The sequence below is a fragment of the Desmodus rotundus genome, chromosome 6, assembly GCF_022682495.2.
Source record: "Desmodus rotundus isolate HL8 chromosome 6, HLdesRot8A.1, whole genome shotgun sequence".
NCBI classification, from domain to species: domain Eukaryota; kingdom Metazoa; phylum Chordata; class Mammalia; order Chiroptera; family Phyllostomidae; genus Desmodus; species Desmodus rotundus.
Window position 1 is genome coordinate 154,148,522 of NC_071392.1, and position 17,513 is coordinate 154,166,034.

Sequence of the window (17,513 nt, forward strand, 5' to 3'; positions counted from 1 at the left end):
GAATACTCCGGAGTCCACTCTGTCTCTGGCGCCTGAAGCTTTAACTTTGCAAAAAAACATTGCGCAGCGAGCCCAGGCCCTTAGGCACGTCACAAATCCTGAAGTGGTTCTGCCTGTTTGCAGGCCCGCGAGGCACGAGAGGAAGGAGAACGGTGAGCCGAGCCGCTCTCGGGCTTAGAACCCGCCCGCCCTGGATTCCTCCCACTAGCCGGGGGCTGCCGTCGCCATTTTGCAGGGTGGGCTGCGCAGGCTCTCGGCGTCAGGCCCCCTGCGCCTGGACAGGGAAAGCTTGGGAGGGGAGGGGACGCGCGCTACCGGGGGAATCACGCGTGCGCACCGGCGGCGCGGCGGCAGAGGGGTGGGGCCTGCATACCAGTGCGCGTGCTCGTTGGGAGCCCGCGAAGTACCTGGGGGAGGTGGGGGGGCGAGGAAGGAGCGGGGTTGCAGAGCGCTTGCGCGGGAGGGCTACTGTGCGGGAAGGGGGAACTTCCCGAGCACGCGCGCCGCGACGCGACTTTGGGAGATATCGCGAGATCTTTAGGTACTATATATACACGGATAGAGCCCGCGTCCTTTCCCTGGTGCGATTCCGTCCTGCGCGTCTGTTCTGCGGAACAGAAGTCGTGTATCTCCGTCCGCCTTCTCTCCCACCTAAGTGCGTGCTACCACCCCATGGAAGATTCGATGGACATGGATATGAGCCCTCTGAGGCCCCAGAACTATCTTTTCGGTAATTGCTGGGGGGTTGGAGCAAGGCCGAGCAGGGCCTGGTGGCTTCGAGGTGGGGTGGGCGCGCGGGTTGGGGGTGGAGCGGGAATCCGGCTGAGGCCTAGGTTGTGGAAGAAAGCGAGACAGGTTGGAAACCCCAGGGAGTGGGAAGGGAGCTGCCGGGGCTTGCAGCCTAAGGGATGGAGAATCAGGGGAGAGCTGGCGGCACGAAGGGATGGGAAGGAGGGGCGGCCTGAAGCCTGGGGCGTGAGCCGTCCGAGGCCCAGAGTTGGTGGTAAATTGGAACCGACTGGGTGAGGGTTCGGCGTTGTCTGGAGCACACTGTACAGGTTCGGGCATCATTTTTTTTTCTTAGGGGTGTGTGAGTTCGTAGGCTGCTTGCTGATTTTCGGCCGGGGTCTTGGGTGCTGGGCCTTTGGTTGGTGCAGGAGGTTGAGTGGGCGCGCGGTGTGAGGCATGGGCCTTCTTTCTGGAGTAGAGCCTGGCGTTGTCCTCCAGGTTTCAGGAGTTCTAGGCACAGGCAGCCCTAGTGCCTCGGCGGGTTACAGGGGGAGGGGAGGCGCGGCCCGGCGTGTGGAGGCCGCCAGCGCTGGGAGCACGTGGTTGCCACGTGGTTAGGGGAAGGAGGGGGTGTGGGCGCTACATCCGGGGCTCCCTGGTGTCTTGTCACCCTCGAGCCTGGGATCTTGGGGCTCCATTGGGGTTGTTGGGCGGGAAATGTTAGGTGAAAGGGCTGGTAGCGCCAGAGTTGTGAAGGTCTTTGTTCGGGACTTAACGCCTATGAAGGCAACCCTCACTCCTGGAGCCCTTTCTCAGTCTCACTGCGGGAGGTGGAAATAGTCCACTAGGCAGATGGCGATTGTGATGCTCAGAACCGAAGCGACTTAATGAAGGTTGCACTTGTAGGTAAATAGAGATCAGATGGAAACCACGATCCTTGTCTCCAGAGCTGGTGCATTATAAATGACTTTGGGGGGTGGGGGGCTGCTTGTGTGTGGCATCCAGGAAACAACTTTTTATGCTTCATTTGAGAAATGTGCTGAGGTTCAGTTTGGGTCAATAAGATCTGGTACTGTTGTTAATACTATACCAAGGTGTCGGGGTCCTCCTCACCCCAGGACCAGTGCGAACCACACTAAGGGGAGACAGGATTTGGTTTTCAATAAACTTAATTGTTCAAGTCATTTCTTGTGTTAGGCTTTTAAGTAACGGCAAATTCTGCCCGAAATTTATTTTGTTTCATATACCATGCTGAGTTTGTTAATTGAGTGGTAACATTTACACATCTATGTGCCAGTAACTGTTAAGATTGAAATTAAATGGAATCATTTAAATTAATTGGAATTTTATTCTGACGGTGTTTAAAACAATTTGCTTATAAATGGAATAGGAAACATGCAGTGCACATTGAGGCTTTTATTCCCAGCCATTTTTAATAGCTGGGGCTTCTGATCAGTTTACATCAAGATATTTTTCTTAACCGTTTCTATTGGAAATATTCCTTAGGATATGTCTATTCTTGCTTTAAACATAATTTCTGAACGTAATTTAACGTGCATCATTCCGTTCAGAGATGAAATGTTGCCCAGTAACAAGTTTTAGTTTTTCTGCGTTTGTGGTTCTTCTGTTGTAAATATGAGCTTGGTGTAATCGTTCTTGTTTCTAGTACTTGGGAGTTTCGGTAGATAATTCAGCTCTTTTAAATAGTGGGCTTTTAGTAACATGGCACCTTGGGTTTGGTTTCAGATACTTGTTTTATTGACTAAATCTTTGAGCCTGCTTCTACCTGAGACGGTAAGAGTGATGTAGTGAAGAGTGAAGTAGTGTAACGGGAAAGAGGATTCAGGGCCTGCATAGCTGTTTTTTGATTGGTCCAGACATCTGTGTGAGAGAAATCTAGGAAGAGAGGTCTGCTGGTAGAACAGTGAAAAATTAGTTCACAAGTTAAATGTTATCTCTTTGGTTACCCACATTGAGGTTTCAGTGTTATTTTTTTCTCCCTATTACAGTTGCTTTTTTTCTTCATTTACAGGTTGTGAACTCAAAGCCGACAAAGATTATCACTTTAAGGTGGACAATGATGAAAATGAGCACCAATTATCTTTACGAACGGTACTTACACTTTCCAAAATAAACTAACCTTTCTTGATTTCAGCCTTAGCTCCTATTTACCACATGTGGCTTAATTCATTTTTACAGTTGTGTTTTTATAACTGAGTGTGGTATGTACCTGACGTCCCGTGACACGAAGCCCGTCGTCTTTACCACCTCTTGGGCAGTCACGTACGGTCTGGTCACTGCCGTTCAACTTTCCGTATTTACTGCTGCGGTTGGCTTCTGAAGTCCTTTAGGGTAGTGACGGATCTTTGTTCCCCTCAGAGACAAGCCTGTAGCCTACTGCTCGGCTTGGCAGTGGTCAGTGCATGGTAGGTGGTCCATACTGTGGGTGATAGGGGGTGGCGTGGACAACTGTGTCATGAGCTGCATTTTTTGTGCATTTGTTCAAATTTACTGAATATGAGAAATGGATTGTCAGGGACCCATAAAACTAGAAGACCACGTTGTGCGCGAATTAGTTTTCTATCAGTGGTAATGGTGAAAAGTTTGTAATTTTTTTCTAACATAAGAACTTCCGGGGCGGTTGTAAAACAGCAGAAACTTGAGTTGAGATACTATTTCTCTGTTCACAGGTCAGTTTGGGGGCTGGTGCGAAGGATGAGCTGCACATTGTGGAAGCAGAGGCAATGAATTACGAAGGCAGTCCGATCAAAGTAACACTGGCAACCTTGAAAATGTCCGTACAGCCAACGGTAAGGGCTCTGACGCTCGGGATTGGACGTCAAGGTCTAGTCCTGTTGCACTGGCGTAGGTGTCATTTGGGTCACCCTAGGGAGATAGGGGGATTTGGCCTGGTTCTCGGAGTCGCAGCTGCGGCATCTGCTGCTGTGACAGTGAACTCTCAAACTGTGGTGGCTGCTGCTTGTGTTGTGTAGGGTGGAAAAACAGGATCGTTGGCGTCTTTGGATTATGGATTTGCCTGTCATCCTGTTAGTGGGAACGTTTGTGAGCAGGTTTTATACCAAACGTTTAACTTAACCTTTTTAGGTTTCCCTTGGTGGCTTTGAAATAACACCCCCTGTGGTCTTGCGGTTGAAGTGTGGTTCAGGGCCCGTGCATATTAGTGGACAGCACTTAGTAGGTATGTTATTTCTGTTACACTGTTTATTAACTTTTATGCAGTTACTTTGTTCCTAGTGAACTGTGTTTTATAGTATATTCAAATGAGACCCTGGTATAATTTATAACTAGAAAAGACTGGTATTTTGCATTTAAAAACTAATAATGAGGACTTGGCCTCATGATACCTTTTAAAAATTTTTATGTTGTTCACTGTATTTTTTCCTTTTTTATTTTATTTTATTTTTTTTTAGTAGAATCTGTTTTTAAATACTCGCTACATATATTAGTGCCTTTTTTTCTGAGCACTTGCTTCTCGGTTGAGTTTTGGCAGTGGCTAACACAGAATTCAATTTTAGCTGTGGAGGAAGACGCAGAGTCCGAAGACGAGGAGGAGGAGGATGTGAAACTCCTAAGTATGTCTGGGAAGCGCTCCGCCCCCGGCGGCGGCGGCAAGGTTCCACAGGTACGGGTGGGATTGCCTCCGGGAACCGTGCTCTGGCCTTCAGTTAGCTGATTAGGATCAGCACTTGCTCATGGGTTTGTTTTTCTTTTTGTTCTGGTTTTCTTTTTAAAGAAAAAAGTAAAACTTGCTGCTGATGAAGATGATGAAGATGACGATGAGGACGATGATGACGATGAAGAGTAAGTACGCACTTAGAAACTAGACATGGTCGTAAGGGTAAGCATTAAGAAAATTACCAAAATATTCCTGTGGCAGTGAGCAATACAGGGTACTGGTCAGCGGTTGTCAGTTTGGGGTGAATGAGCCGAGTTCAAGGGAATTATGGGCACTGTGAGCCCTTAAAGTGCTGCGGTGCATTAGATAGATCCTCAGAAGGATTTCCCGGGTGTGTTTGAGTAGGTGCCTTCTCCTGAGGAGGGGGGTTGTAGTGGGCGCAGTACTGGACGCTGAGAGGTCTGGTGCGTTGTATGCTGCACACTTGGCGGTGAGTGGATGGGTGGAAAGGGAATCTGAGTAGCTCCGGCTACACACATTTTGTAATTTGTCACCTACGGATCTACCCCGGCCCCGAAATAAAAAAGACTGTGGCCCGTGGGTCTCTGGTCCTCACTGAGAGTATAAGATTTTTAAAAAGGGTAAGATTTTCATGGAGAATTTAAAATATGGTTGGAAACAAGGTTTGGTGTGTTTATTAACTAACCTAAGTCAGGCTGTGGTGAACAGTCACATGCCCGCTGTGGGACAATAGACTACGCATAACCGGTCTTCTCTGTCCCCGAGTTCCCGGGTTGGTCCATGTATATTTATTGGAAACACTTACATAGAATCTAAGAAAGACTCAGCGAACACATTAACTAACAATCACCTGTGGAAGTTGGGTTTTTCAGTGAATACCTTGACTGGCCACGCTGGTGGTACTTTTAAAGCCCTTCCAGCGTGACAGTACAGGCAGAAAATAGGGGAAGGGTGAAAGAGTTTAGTACTTAAAAAAGTTCATGTCAAACTTACAAACCCAGCATAATGGGTATTTGGTTGTTACTACTTTCAGAATATTTGCCATTGGTAAGAATTAAAACAATACACCAAAAAGGGAATGGGAAGTGGGTGTAGGGCAGAAATGAGAAATCCGCGTGACACGCGGTGTTGAATCAGGCTTCAGTTAGTGTAGTCTTCGGCGATTTCAAGTTACCTTGCGTGGGTTTACAAGTGAGTGTCCAATAGCTCAAAGTCACTGAGTTTCGGCCGCCTTTCCCAGGAGGGCTTCAGAGTCGGGGGTGTGCGACCTGCAGGCTGCGTGCGGCCCAGCACAACGTCGTAAATTTAACCACGTGTCGTAATTGAAGTAAAATGAGTGTACGTATGCTCTCACTGTTTGTACGCATGTGTGGCTTCAGTTGTACAGCTTTTGCAGCTTCCAGTGTCACCTTCCATGCGTAGACAGTTGAATTGACACCGTCAGCTGTCACGTGTGCTTGTGGTGACCTAGAGAGGCAGCGATTATCAGTAATATTTCAACCTACCGTTGCAACATTGGGTGTTTCACGTTATTTAGAAGCCAGGCAGCACCCTTACTTGATTACTAAAGGTCCCTCCATGCCTTACCTGCCATTATGTACCGTCGGCCATCTGCCGTGCCCTGCTCCCTGCCGTCGGCAGCCAAGAGGGCTGTGGAACCTTGCTTTCTATTGTCCTGTCAATTAATTTTCATAATAAAAGTGAGTAAAGCCCCTCATCTATTATTATTTCTTTAATCCCTGTATGGCTTCCATACTGTGTCAAGAAAAACGAACCCCCCTAAAGAAAAATTACACGTGAAGGAAGATCGTTCAGTGAAAAGTGGGCAGATGACTACTTCTTTGTCAAGGCACATAGTAAGGCACTCTGCTTAATTTGTGGGGATTTGTGCAAGTTTTCATAGACGAATTTGAACAGGCATTATATGCAAAACCATGCTGCCAGATCCAATGTGGATGAAGGATTGTGTCAGAAAGACAAAATAACAAAGAAGTCTGTCTTAACAAAAAATTTTTCAAAAACTTACAACTTGGACAGGTGCTGTTGTAAAAAGCCAGTCACGTGGTAGCATACTCAGTAGCCAAAGCTCAAAACAATTTATTGATGGTGAGTTTGTTAAGCAATATGTAGGAGGCATGGCAGACCCAATTTGCCCTGAGAAGGGCGGATATTTCTAAAATCAGTTTGTCTCACCAGACTATAGCCAAGCGAATTGAAGAAATTGGAAAACGTGTTGGAAGAAGTTTGGAGAGGAAAGCTGTGGATTTTAAATTTTGTGCTTTGGCGATGACTGATGAGCTCGGCTCGCCGTGTTTACCAGGGGTGTCGATGATGAATATAATGCCACTGAAGAAGTGGCTTCTTTAGTGCCAGTAAAAGACACAACTAAATCAAGATTTATATGAAGCAGTAAAAAAATGTGTTGAAGTGATTTTCTTTGTCCATTGTCAATATATCTGGTACAGTTACTGGTGGTGCCCCAGCGGTGTGGGTAAAATTAATAGAAGACGGTGCTGCTGCCACCCAGAACTCAGGGTTGATGAAGTATCGTTGCGTGGTGCAGCAAGAAAATCGATGCACAAAAGCTTTAAAATGGATATTGTCATGCAAATCATCAGGACTGAATTTCCTAAGAGCTAAGGGATTGAATCATCCCCAATTCCAGGAAGTCCTTAAAAGTATTGAAACCGACTGTGGTGACATCACTTACTTTTCGGAAGTAAGATGGCTAAGTTAGAGGCCAAACATTGAAAAGATTTTACGATTCACTACATGTTATCAAGTTTATGGTATCAAAAAACCAATTTGTGCTGGAACTTGACGATGAAACTGGCTTACAGATTTAGCATCTTTAGTGGATTTAACTGCTCATTGAAATGAGTTAAACATGCATCTTGAAGACGAAAACCAACTTAATACTATGTTTCAAACCATAACGGCATTCCAGATGAAACTGAAATGTATGGCAAGCTCAAATAAAGGCAAACAATTTTATGCATTTTGACATGTTGGCTAATAAACACAGCCCTGTGAATAGTGAAAAATACGCAGCCTTGCTTTTTGATTTGCTAAAAAGAATTTGAAAACATCTCAAGATTTCTGGGAAAACAATACTTTGCTGCATTTGCAGCTCCATTTTCAGTCAACATAAATGTTACCTGCCAATTTTCCAATGGAATGCACGAGCCTGCATTTTGACACTTAATGAAACACCTGGCCGTATCTCTACTGGACTTCAACAAGTCCGATCCTCCCAGAGACAAGTGTCCCTTGCTTCAGTCGTGCTTTATCCGTGTCCTTGCTGTTCGGCAGCACCTACATTTGCCAGCAACTCTTTTCAAGAGTGTAACACATTAAGGGTGAAATCAGCCTGGGCTGGTGTGGCTCAGGGGACTCAGTGCTGGCCTGCAAACCAAAGGGTTGGCAGTTCGATTCCCAGTCAGGACACATGCTCGAGTTGCGGGCCAGGTCCCTGGTGGGAGGTGCACAAGGGGCAACCACACATCGATGTTTCTGTCCCTCTCTTCCTTCCCCTTTCTCTAAAAATAAATCTTGTTTTAAGAAAAGTAAAGTTAGAAGCAAAATACCTGATGAGCCCCTTGAGGAACTCCCTGAGAATGGCAACTACTGCCATCAAATCACATACCGGTGCGCTGGTTTCTCACACAGTGCCAGACAGCCCGGGTGTATGTGGCCCTCTTACAACAAGAAGGTACGAAATAATCAGGGACGCTTTATTGCTTAAGTACATAGATTTTCTGTATTAGCGGTCCCAAACTTGGGACCTGCCTATTTTATAAGGTTACTGCAAGGGCTGCTGCACAAATAGCGTTGTTATGTGAGGACTTTTTGCTTATTTGCGGTTGCGGATATCATGAAAATTATGGATGAACCTTTTTTTTTTGCTTTCAGTTTTCATTAGTGCTTGCGTATTTAACTGTGGCCTGTGGCCCAAGACAGCTCTTCCATTGTGGCTCAGAGACGCCAAAATGCTGGGTGCCCCCGCTTTAGAGAGTAGGACCCGACCGGTACCTTGGTTCTGCTTGGGCTTTGGGAGATGTCCTGTCTTTAAAGTGGGAGTGATTTCTGATGTAGCCACAATGCAAGATAGTCAGAACGTGAGACAAGATAGTGATGTCTTCTCTGAAGTGTCTTTATAGGTGAGTGAGGGAGGGTGAGAAGTGTAGGTGTTGGGGTTCAAATCAGTTTTCAGGTAAGAGGAAAGTAGGCAGATGTGTGTGTAGGGAGGGACAGTTAATGGATGCCTTGAGGACAAGTATTAGAGAAGAAAAATCCCACTAGTCGGGTGGCACTGAACATATAAAGAGGTACTTCAAGGCTTGTTACTTGAAATAGTCGTGTGGAAATTATAAGCCACAGTCCCAAGGAAACTTGGAACCCACAAGACCAAAGGGGAGCAGAGGGATTCTGTTTCGGGGGTGCTAGGTACATCCTGAGGTTAGTTGACTGCTGTTGACGAAAGCAAGAAATTTGAAGACCATGTAGCGTATTAAAAGTTAGAATGTTGCCCTGACCAGTGAAGCTCAGTGGGTTGGGCGTCATCCTGCAAAGCAAAAGGCTGTTCCCAGGTGGGGTGCGTGCCTGGGTTGCAGGTTCGGTCCCTAGTGGGGTCAGAGCGGGGGTGGTGTTCCTCTCACACTGATGTTTTCCTCTCCCCCTTCCTCCCTCCCTCCCCTCCGTGAAAATACAATCTTTTTTAAAAACTTAGCATCATGTGTGGTCCTCTCCATAAACACCCTTTCTCCTGTTTTATTAGGGAATATTCTAATAAAGCTGCTTTTATGATAGCGGTTTTATAGAAATTGTCATCTTGTTTTTAGTATGAAGGCACATGCAGGATCGGGTTCTAAAGGTCAAAATTGACGAAAATCACTGTTGACAGTTACTTGTGGGTGGCTTTATGTGTACTGGATACTTGCTTGATACTTAAAACTGCAAATCATGCCTCGGTCTTGGGAACATGGGTGTTTCTTTGGGTGCATGTCAGTGAAATCGCTCCCGTTATATTAGACTGTGGTGTGGGAAGGAACCGTGTGGGCTGGTACACAGTCGGTGTGTGCAGTAATTACAACCCGAACCAGTGTCACTACTGCTAATGCAGACTTCTGTGGGCTTTCCCCGTCGCTGGGTTTGTACATTGTGCCTGTCTGGGGTGTTTCGTACTAATGGGATCCTGCAACATGCATTTCGTGACTAGCTTCTTCCACCCAACACACTGTTCCTAAGACTCATCAGTGTGCTGTGGCGCACTCCTGTACTTGTCTGTATATTTTATATCATTGAGTTGGAAGAATGGTTTATATTTAGGGAACAAATCCATTATTAAGTAAGAATTGCAAAAAGTTTCTCCCACTCTGTGGGTTGTCTTTCCACTCACTTGATGGTGTCCTTTGAGTTTTCTTGAAGTCCAGTGTCTTTGGTTGATTACGCCGTTGGCGTCCTACCTAAGCAACCACTGCCGAGTCTAAAAGCTCGTTGACGGTTCTAGCTCTTGCACGTAGATCTTTGGTCCAAATTCGTTCTTTCGCACGTGGCTGCCAGTCGTCCCAACATGTCCCTTTGAACGGTTGGTCGGTCTCAGCCCTCGGAAAACAATCTCCATAAATACAGGGTGGGGCAGAAGTAGGTTTACAGTTGTATGTGCAACAGTTTGTTCTTGTATCACTAATTTTTGTATTCAACTACCTCATCTTCAAAGAGTGTGTTTTATTATTTCCATTCTAAGAACGTACACATTTAAGCGTATGGTTCAGGAGCGTTCGCCATGTTCATGCTGTCGTCCAGTGATACTAAATACGCCCACTGCGCAGCTTCCCTTTCCGCCTCCCCCTGACCCGGCAGCTGGCTCGTCCGTTGTGGCCTGTGGTGGGATTCCTTCCAAACCGAGTCTTCCATCATGTGTGCCTGGCGTTTCCTTTACCCGTTTATCCATTGGTGGGTGTTGCGGGGCTCCTCCCTCCTGGCCAGTGCGAATGACGGTGCCATGGACACAGGTGTGCGTGTCTTTTCAAGATCCTGGGTTTTGATTCTCTTAACCTCCCAAAGTTTGAAAGTTCTTAATGTCTTAATTGACTAAACATGTAGATTCAGCCAGTTTCTGTGTAGTCTTTTTATGTTAGTGCGTTGAATTAATAATAGTGACTTACTTCATTTGTAGTGATGATGATGATGATTTTGAGGATGAAGAAGCTGAAGAAAAAGCTCCAGTAAAGAAAGTAAGTAGGATACATAATGCTACAAGACTGTCAGAAGCAGCTAATAACAGAAACGACGGAAATTTCCTAGTGCTGTCCACTTGTTTTATAGTGAACAGAAGCTGGTTTGGGGGCAGAGAATGATGGCCTCATACTAAAGTTGGTCCTGAGTAGCTTTGTAGTGGTGGGGAGCAGCTGGCTTACTTTCAAGAGGCTTTCTCCCTCTTTATTGGCCCTTTTGCAGCTTTCTGTCAAAATGATTGTTTCCATCTTAGCCTGACAGCTGCTGTTCTTAACGTGGTCGGGGCAGCTTTATGCTCACTGGTATGCCTGCATGTGTTGACTGAGATGAACTTTTCATTACAGTCTATACGAGATACTCCAGCCAAAAATGCACAGAAGTCAAACCAGAATGGGAAAGACTCAAAACCATCAACACCAAGATCAAAAGTAAGTGGCAACGTACAAATAGAGGCTTCGTTGAACTAATCGGAAAAGTTAAATGTTCTCCTGTGAAAGAATGAAGTCTGAAATTCGAGGTAAACTGTGCTTGTTGATACGCACTGTCGTACAGACAATATGTATAGTTGCTGGCTTTCTAGCTGGGGAGAAAGCCGACTAGAAGTACTTCTATTATGATATGGAGTTAGCTCCTGTAAGGCATCCTGCTTGTTGAAAGGTAAATTTATTGCATAGTGCAGAGTTTCTCAGCCCTGGCTGCATATTAGAATCAAGTAAGAAGCCTCAAAGAGCCCCAGTAGCTGGGCTCAGGTTATTTAAGTGCTCTGGGATGGGCCCCAGGCATGAGGCTGCGTTGACGTTCTTAATGCTTCCGAGCCCGCTGGCCTCGTTTTTTAGCATAGAACTGACCTGGTGGTGGATGTAAACGGAGGCTCCGGATAGTCCTGTTCCTTGTGGGAAGGGATGACCTAAAGAAGAGAAAATCATTCAGGCAGCAACTCAACTCTGGTTATTTACTCGTTTTTAGCAGGAGGGGTTGCAAGAATAACTTCACTAGATGCAAGTTATCTAGGTAATAGCTACCTAGATGAAAGGTCTTAATTAAGAGCTGTATCTTTAAACTTTCTGAACTTTAAACTTTTTTCCCAGGGTCAAGAATCCTTCAAAAAACAGGAAAAAACTCCTAAAACACCTAAAGGACCTAGTTCTGTAGAAGACATTAAAGCAAAAATGCAAGCAAGTATAGAAAAAGTGAGTAAAATTACCTGTAAGAAATTGGATAGGTTTCTTACCTGTCCCTCAGATTACACCTTTCTTGGGGTTTGGAACAGCACCGTTGCTCATTTTTAATCCTCAGGACGCCTGCTCCTTTGGTGGGGTGAAATGTTTCCAGAAATGGATTACTACTTACTACATTCATTTATAATCTTCGGTGATTTCTTTCCCATGTTTGAAGTTACGTGTGTTTTACTTCCCATTGTAAAAGAAATACAAGTAGGTTGGTTGGTAAGATGCAGTCTTGACCTTAGGCGTTAAAATAAGATGAATCAGAGAATGCTGCTTTGCCTGGTCTCCTGGTTGTAAGGTGCCACAGGACCAGTAGAGGGCGTATGAGTCTTAAAAAGTTGAAACAGCTGGAAAAGTTGAGACCAGCTGCTTGGTGTTGGAGTGAAAAAAAATTCTCGGGATCGACTGTAGTCGAACTTCTTCCAGCACTTGAATCATTTCAGTTTACCTTTTATACTATGGTGTCACCAGGTGTAATACGTTTAGTTATATCTTCAATTTTTGAGTGATCAACAGGCTTCTGTTGAGTCTTCTTTTGTCTTAAATAGTGGGAATGTGGGGAGCAGATTAGCTCTCACTCTGCTGCTTCCTTGACGGGGGCACTAAACTGAACTTCGGGGAACTCAGCTTGGAGGTTGCGGAGTCACTGATTTAAATATCTTAACACGTTTGAGGGAAGCTTTAACTCTATGAGTAATACTACTTCTAGGTCCCACTTACGGGAGTACACGGGGAGGTGAGGAAAAGGTCGGCTGCTTTCCCGGGCGTTCCTGTGCCCCCGGGCTCTCCCGGCTTCAAGGGACTTCCTTCCCTCGTGCAGTGATGAGCCCACTGGAAGAATGGCGTTTTAGAACCAGAGTGTATTTCTTGATTTTGCTTTTGTACCACTGTAGGCCGTCCTCATATGGCTGCTTTATTTCTAGCCCTTGCATACAGTGCTAAGATGACCTTTTAGATACCCCTCCCCCGTGTTTTAATGCGGTCCTATCTCCTTGGTTTAATTGCAGGCACATTGAACAGTCCTGGGCACTACTGGTAAATTAAGCCCAAAGATGGGGAAAGAGGAAAAGGAGAGAGAAATGTAGTCCATACTGAGTACCATCAGCAACCCAGACTGGCGTCTTCTATTTTAATCTCGGCCCCCTCTCCTGGTTGGCCACTCAGCCCTGCCCCTGCAGGCTGGAAGCACCCCACGCCCAGCCTCCTGCCGCCCTTTCCTTTGACCGCCGTCCCCATGAGCTTCCCGCTGCTGTTCACTGCCTGCCTTTTTGCCATGTTTTAAACACCTTTGTATCTCCCTAGCTGCTCAATAAATATTTGAATGACTCAAATCAGAATGTATGTGACAATAATTTAAAATTGGAGATTGTAGTGAGGTTTATTTTCTAGGTGATGGAGGCAATTAAGTATCATGTGCTGTACCTGATCCCCAGCCTATGTCATGCCATGGTCCTATGGGCATTCCTGGCGCCTTCTTGACTTTCTAAAATGCATAGAAAGATGCAAGATACAAGGAAAATCAAAATGTAGTCATCAAAATAGGAACCAAGCGTGATATACGTGGTACTTTAAGTGACTCTAAAGTAGTGATAAACATTGCGTGATTGTGATGCTTCGATGTTAACGCTACCACCGGTTTCGCCCTCATGCCCATAACTGAAGGAAATGCCAGACCTTTAGTTAGAGGTTAGTGAACTGTAGTAATGTTAATTACCTTCCATCATTCATATACTCCTGAACTAACTCTCAGGGTAGTTTTGTGCTGGACGTAGGTTCTTAACGTATGCATTAAAGTGATCTTTTAATGGTTTTGGTCACTTGTCTGTATGGTACTCGGGGTGCGTGTTCGTTTTGTATTTGATTGTGGGTGGGGATGAAACTGACTACTGGATAGTACAGTGGGCAGTCACGTTGACACTTGAGTGCCCGAAGAATCTCAAGCATGGCTTACACTTTGTATTTATAGAGAGACTGGGGAGAATTCGAAACTGGTGAACCTGTCAGTACGGGAGTGCTACAAAAGAACTAGGTTCTAATAGTTGCTCCATAGGTCTTTCTGGGCCTGAAAAAGATGCATTCAGTACTTTTAAAGAATTGAAGGGGCAAGGAATGAACCGACGAACCATGTAACAGCATGCAAATATAAGGACTTTCATAGTAACTCACAAATGGTGTCTGTGTACTTAACTTTTGTACTGCTTTTGTTTCAATAGGGTGGTTCACTTCCCAAAGTGGAAGCCAAGTTCATCAATTACGTGAAGAATTGCTTCCGGATGACTGACCAGGAGGTAACTCTAGTTTTCTCAAGGCATGACCTAAGTCAGTTTTTTTACTGTAATTCTTTCAGTCTCTTTTAAGTGCTGGCCTTTTTGAAAAGGTTCCGAACCATAGACAATGCTTCAGGTTAAATATATGGAAACAGTGAAAGAATTTAGTTGGCAGAGACTGAGAAGATAACATTTTTAGCATATTTTCCCCAGCTTTTATATAGTTGGTAGATTATCTCAGTTACTGGAGTCCATTTTACTTTTGGTACTATGTTGGCTAAGGAAGTGAACTGTGGTTTTCCGTGCTGCTCCATTTGGCTGCTTGGGACAGTCTGGTCTTTGCTTTCTTGTGAGCTGGCAGAGGAAGACCGTTTTCTCCATACATCTTATGGGAAGCACATTTGCTGAAATGAGCCTGAAGTGTAAAATCTGGAAACAAGAAGCCAAATTGTAGTCAATGCTCAATATTTTAGCTTGAGTCAATGCTTAGATTTCCTGCTTCTTACACCTGAAGGTATTTTGTCAATAGAAAATGGATGCATTAATTTTGACTGTCTAATTACAGTCACTAACTGAGAGATCGTAAAGGAAAATACGCAAGCAGAGGGTTGCTGGGGCATCACGAGTATCGGGCATACCCTCTGCTTTGTTTCTGTCGGGTCCCAAAGTCTCTCAGCTTTTCTCAAGAAAGAAAGAAACTGGTCAGAGCTGTTTTTCGTCCTGCCGTGATGTTTCCTATTTAAATCACTTAAACAGCAGCACTTTTTCTGGGGTTTGAAACCCTTTCAATGGTTTAGCTCTTTGCAGTGGCTTGTGAGTTCAGCCTTGACCAGACTGGGTGGCCAGGAGAGGATCAAATTCAACCTTTTCGAATCTTTCGGTGGTCGTTCTGTTTCTCTGCGTGTGTGTGAGTGTGTATATTTGAACCCCAAAATGCAATTGTAAATTCTGTGCATTTTTCTGAGTGATTGACAGTTAACTAAACATTGGGAACCTGCAGTGTGCAGTGGTTAATTCAGGGCTGAAAATGGTGGGGAGTCATAGAAACCAGCGTGTGCTGGCAGGTAAGCATAAGAGGTTCAGGAGTTCTTCGGCCTGTACCAAAGAAGTGGCAAAGTGGGATTTTGGTTAAGAATTTAGGTGAAGGTGGCAGCGATAAAGTTGCAAGGCCTGCCAGAGAGGGCGGCATCGGTCTCCAGCTGAAAAGTGACGGGACTCAGTGCTGACCGAACACAAGTACTTTCTGACTCCAAAACTGGAAGCGTATTTTTAAGTGCCAGGATGAAATTTCTGCAATAGTGAAAAAATGTAACAGCTCAATTTACTCACTGCAGAGATTATTAAAACTAAATGCCTCACGTTTTTATGGCATAGCTAAGACGCAAGTAACCACTATAAAAATTTCCCCGTTGCTTGTGCAGGTTTTCTCGTGAAGATGTGTTGCTTATGAGGATTTGGCTGGTAAAATCCCTTCCAGGTAGACTCGAGAAACAGCAAGTTTTTTGCAAAATTCTTGAATTAAGAGTTGGAAAGAATTACAGTTTTTTGTGGAGAGAATACTGATACAAACTTTGGTGGGTGTGTAAAGGTGCGAACAACGTTAGTTCAGAAGTTGAAGTAAAACATGAACGGCTCCGTGGGTCCCGTTTGCTGTCCTGCTGTGTTCCACCTAAGGCTGGTCAGGCGGAGTCGGCTGTTTCTTCTCACTTCGAGTGTCGGGAAATGGCTCTTTTCGGCATCATTAAGAGGAGCACGCTCGTTGAAGGCACTCTGTTGGCTTCTGAAGGACTTGCTGGGTTCTTTAAAGAGTTGAAAACATGGTCTGTTCTCTTCAAAGAGAACGTTCTTAATGAGTAGAAAGAGAAATGCCAACTTGAAGTAGATGATACTGTGTTTCTGCAGTATAACACAGTAGATAGCGCTGCACGTGTCACCTGATGAGCTAGTAGTTTATTCCTCAAAAAAGAAGTGGGTTTTTATCACGTGAAGAATTGGATTTGCACATGGTTGTTACTGAATGTGCCAGCACGAGAACGAGTACAGGACGGGACAGAAGGAGGTTGCAGCTCTGTTCTGTGAAAAGCAGTGCAGTGGTCGATGAGTAAGAACCGAGAACCAAGAACGGGCTGCTGGCGCATTCGGGACTGTAAGCCTGCTTCCGCCCCACCCTGCGGACCACCTTTATGTTGAAGAACTGTTCTTTATACTTCAGTATAAAGAACATACAAGGGAATTTTATAAGCAAATTCTGAAGACAGGGAACTGTTGGGATCCCACATCCTTAGGGAAATAAAAAGATTAAGGGAAATGATGTAATTTCAGATAAACAGCTTCTAGCGTGTGTCCCACGTACCTGTGCGTGGCTTGGAAGTGAGTGCGTTGAACTGTGTCCTGTATTATTAGTGTTTGCTAACCTGGCAGCACTGGCCCGCTGGTCCCTGCCCTTACTCTGCATTTTCTTAAGTAAAGACGTCTGGGCTGCTAACTGTATATTACTGTACCTGACTTTGCTTACAAAGAATCATGCGATTTTATGTCAGAATTGAAGTATTTAAGATTGTGTTGGACTATAAATTTTTTTGAAATTCCTCATCATCCAGAGTGAACCTTTTTGGTGGTAGAATGAAAAATAGATATGTTGAGCTGTACAAAGGGACGTGGTTTAATTTATTGGTTGTCTGGAGTACTGCGGTTCTTTAACCACATTTCTTTTTTTCTTTCTTTTTTTTCCAGGCTATTCAAGATCTCTGGCAGTGGAGGAAGTCTCTTTAAGAAAATAGTTTAAACAGTTTGTTAAAATTTTCCGTCTTATTTCATTTCTGTAACAGTTGATATCTGGCTGTCCTTTTTATAATGGAGAGTGAGACTTTCCCTACCGTGTCTGATAAATGTTGTCCAGGTTCCATTGCCAAGAATGTGTTGTCCAAAATGCCTGTTTAGTTTTTAAAGATGGAACTCCACCCTTTGCTTGGTTTTAAGTATGTATGGAATGTTATGATAGGACATAGTAGTAGTGGTGGTCAGACAGATGGAAACGGTGGGGAGACAGAAATATACATGTGAAATAAACTCAGTATTTTAATAAAGTAGCACCGTTTCTCTTTATTATTTCTCTTTATACTTTGTTAAAAGTGTCAAATGGCAGCCTAAACATCTCACGAGACTAGTCCCCACCATACCTGTGTGAAAGAGTTAGCTTCTCACCGTTAAACGGTCTCTCTCTCACTGTGCGGATTCAGTGCTGATCCCGTATTACCTCCTGACGATAGTTAATTATAGCTGTGCTGACGTGTTGCCAAATGACTCCTATCTGTCTGTCCCAGCCTCTTCTCGCCCGGAGGAAAACTTGGCGTGTTAGAACAGCCTGCGGTGTCCTTTCTCACACAGGCCGCAAAA

General features: G+C 44.9%; 1 protein-coding gene across 2 annotated transcripts; it reads left to right on the forward strand.

The window, feature by feature from the left end:
• Positions 1–433: 433 nt before the first annotated feature.
• On the forward strand, positions 434–17,222 carry NPM1 (nucleophosmin 1). Of its 2 annotated transcripts, XM_024576906.4 has the most exons (11): positions 559–730; positions 2,762–2,841; positions 3,420–3,539; positions 3,835–3,928; positions 4,266–4,372; positions 4,484–4,551; positions 10,566–10,623; positions 10,969–11,052; positions 11,713–11,814; positions 14,064–14,138; positions 16,851–17,222. In XM_024576906.4, the coding sequence occupies exons 1-11, from the start codon at positions 673–675 to the stop codon at positions 16,887–16,889; spliced, it is 885 nt and encodes a 294-aa protein (XP_024432674.2). In that variant the 5' UTR covers positions 559–672; the 3' UTR covers positions 16,890–17,222. The 2 variants fall into 2 exon arrangements, with proteins under 2 accessions (XP_024432675.2, XP_024432674.2); XM_024576907.4 differs by lacking the exons at positions 14,064–14,138; positions 16,851–17,222 and adding an exon at positions 12,858–13,181 and having other exon boundaries at positions 434–730.
• The last annotated feature ends 291 nt before the right edge of the window (positions 17,223–17,513 follow it).

Bases quoted from the DNA above. Each gene is read 5' to 3' on its own strand.
- NPM1 (XM_024576906.4), top strand. From the start codon at position 673: ATGGAAGATTCGATGGACATGGATATGAGCCCTCTGAGGCCCCAGAAC. The intron at 4,373-4,483 runs GTACGGGTGGGA...TTCTTTTTAAAG, and splicing joins GCGGCGGCAAGGTTCCACAG to AAAAAAGTAAAACTTGCTGC. The intron at 10,624-10,968 runs GTAAGTAGGATA...TTTTCATTACAG, and splicing joins AAAAAGCTCCAGTAAAGAAA to TCTATACGAGATACTCCAGC.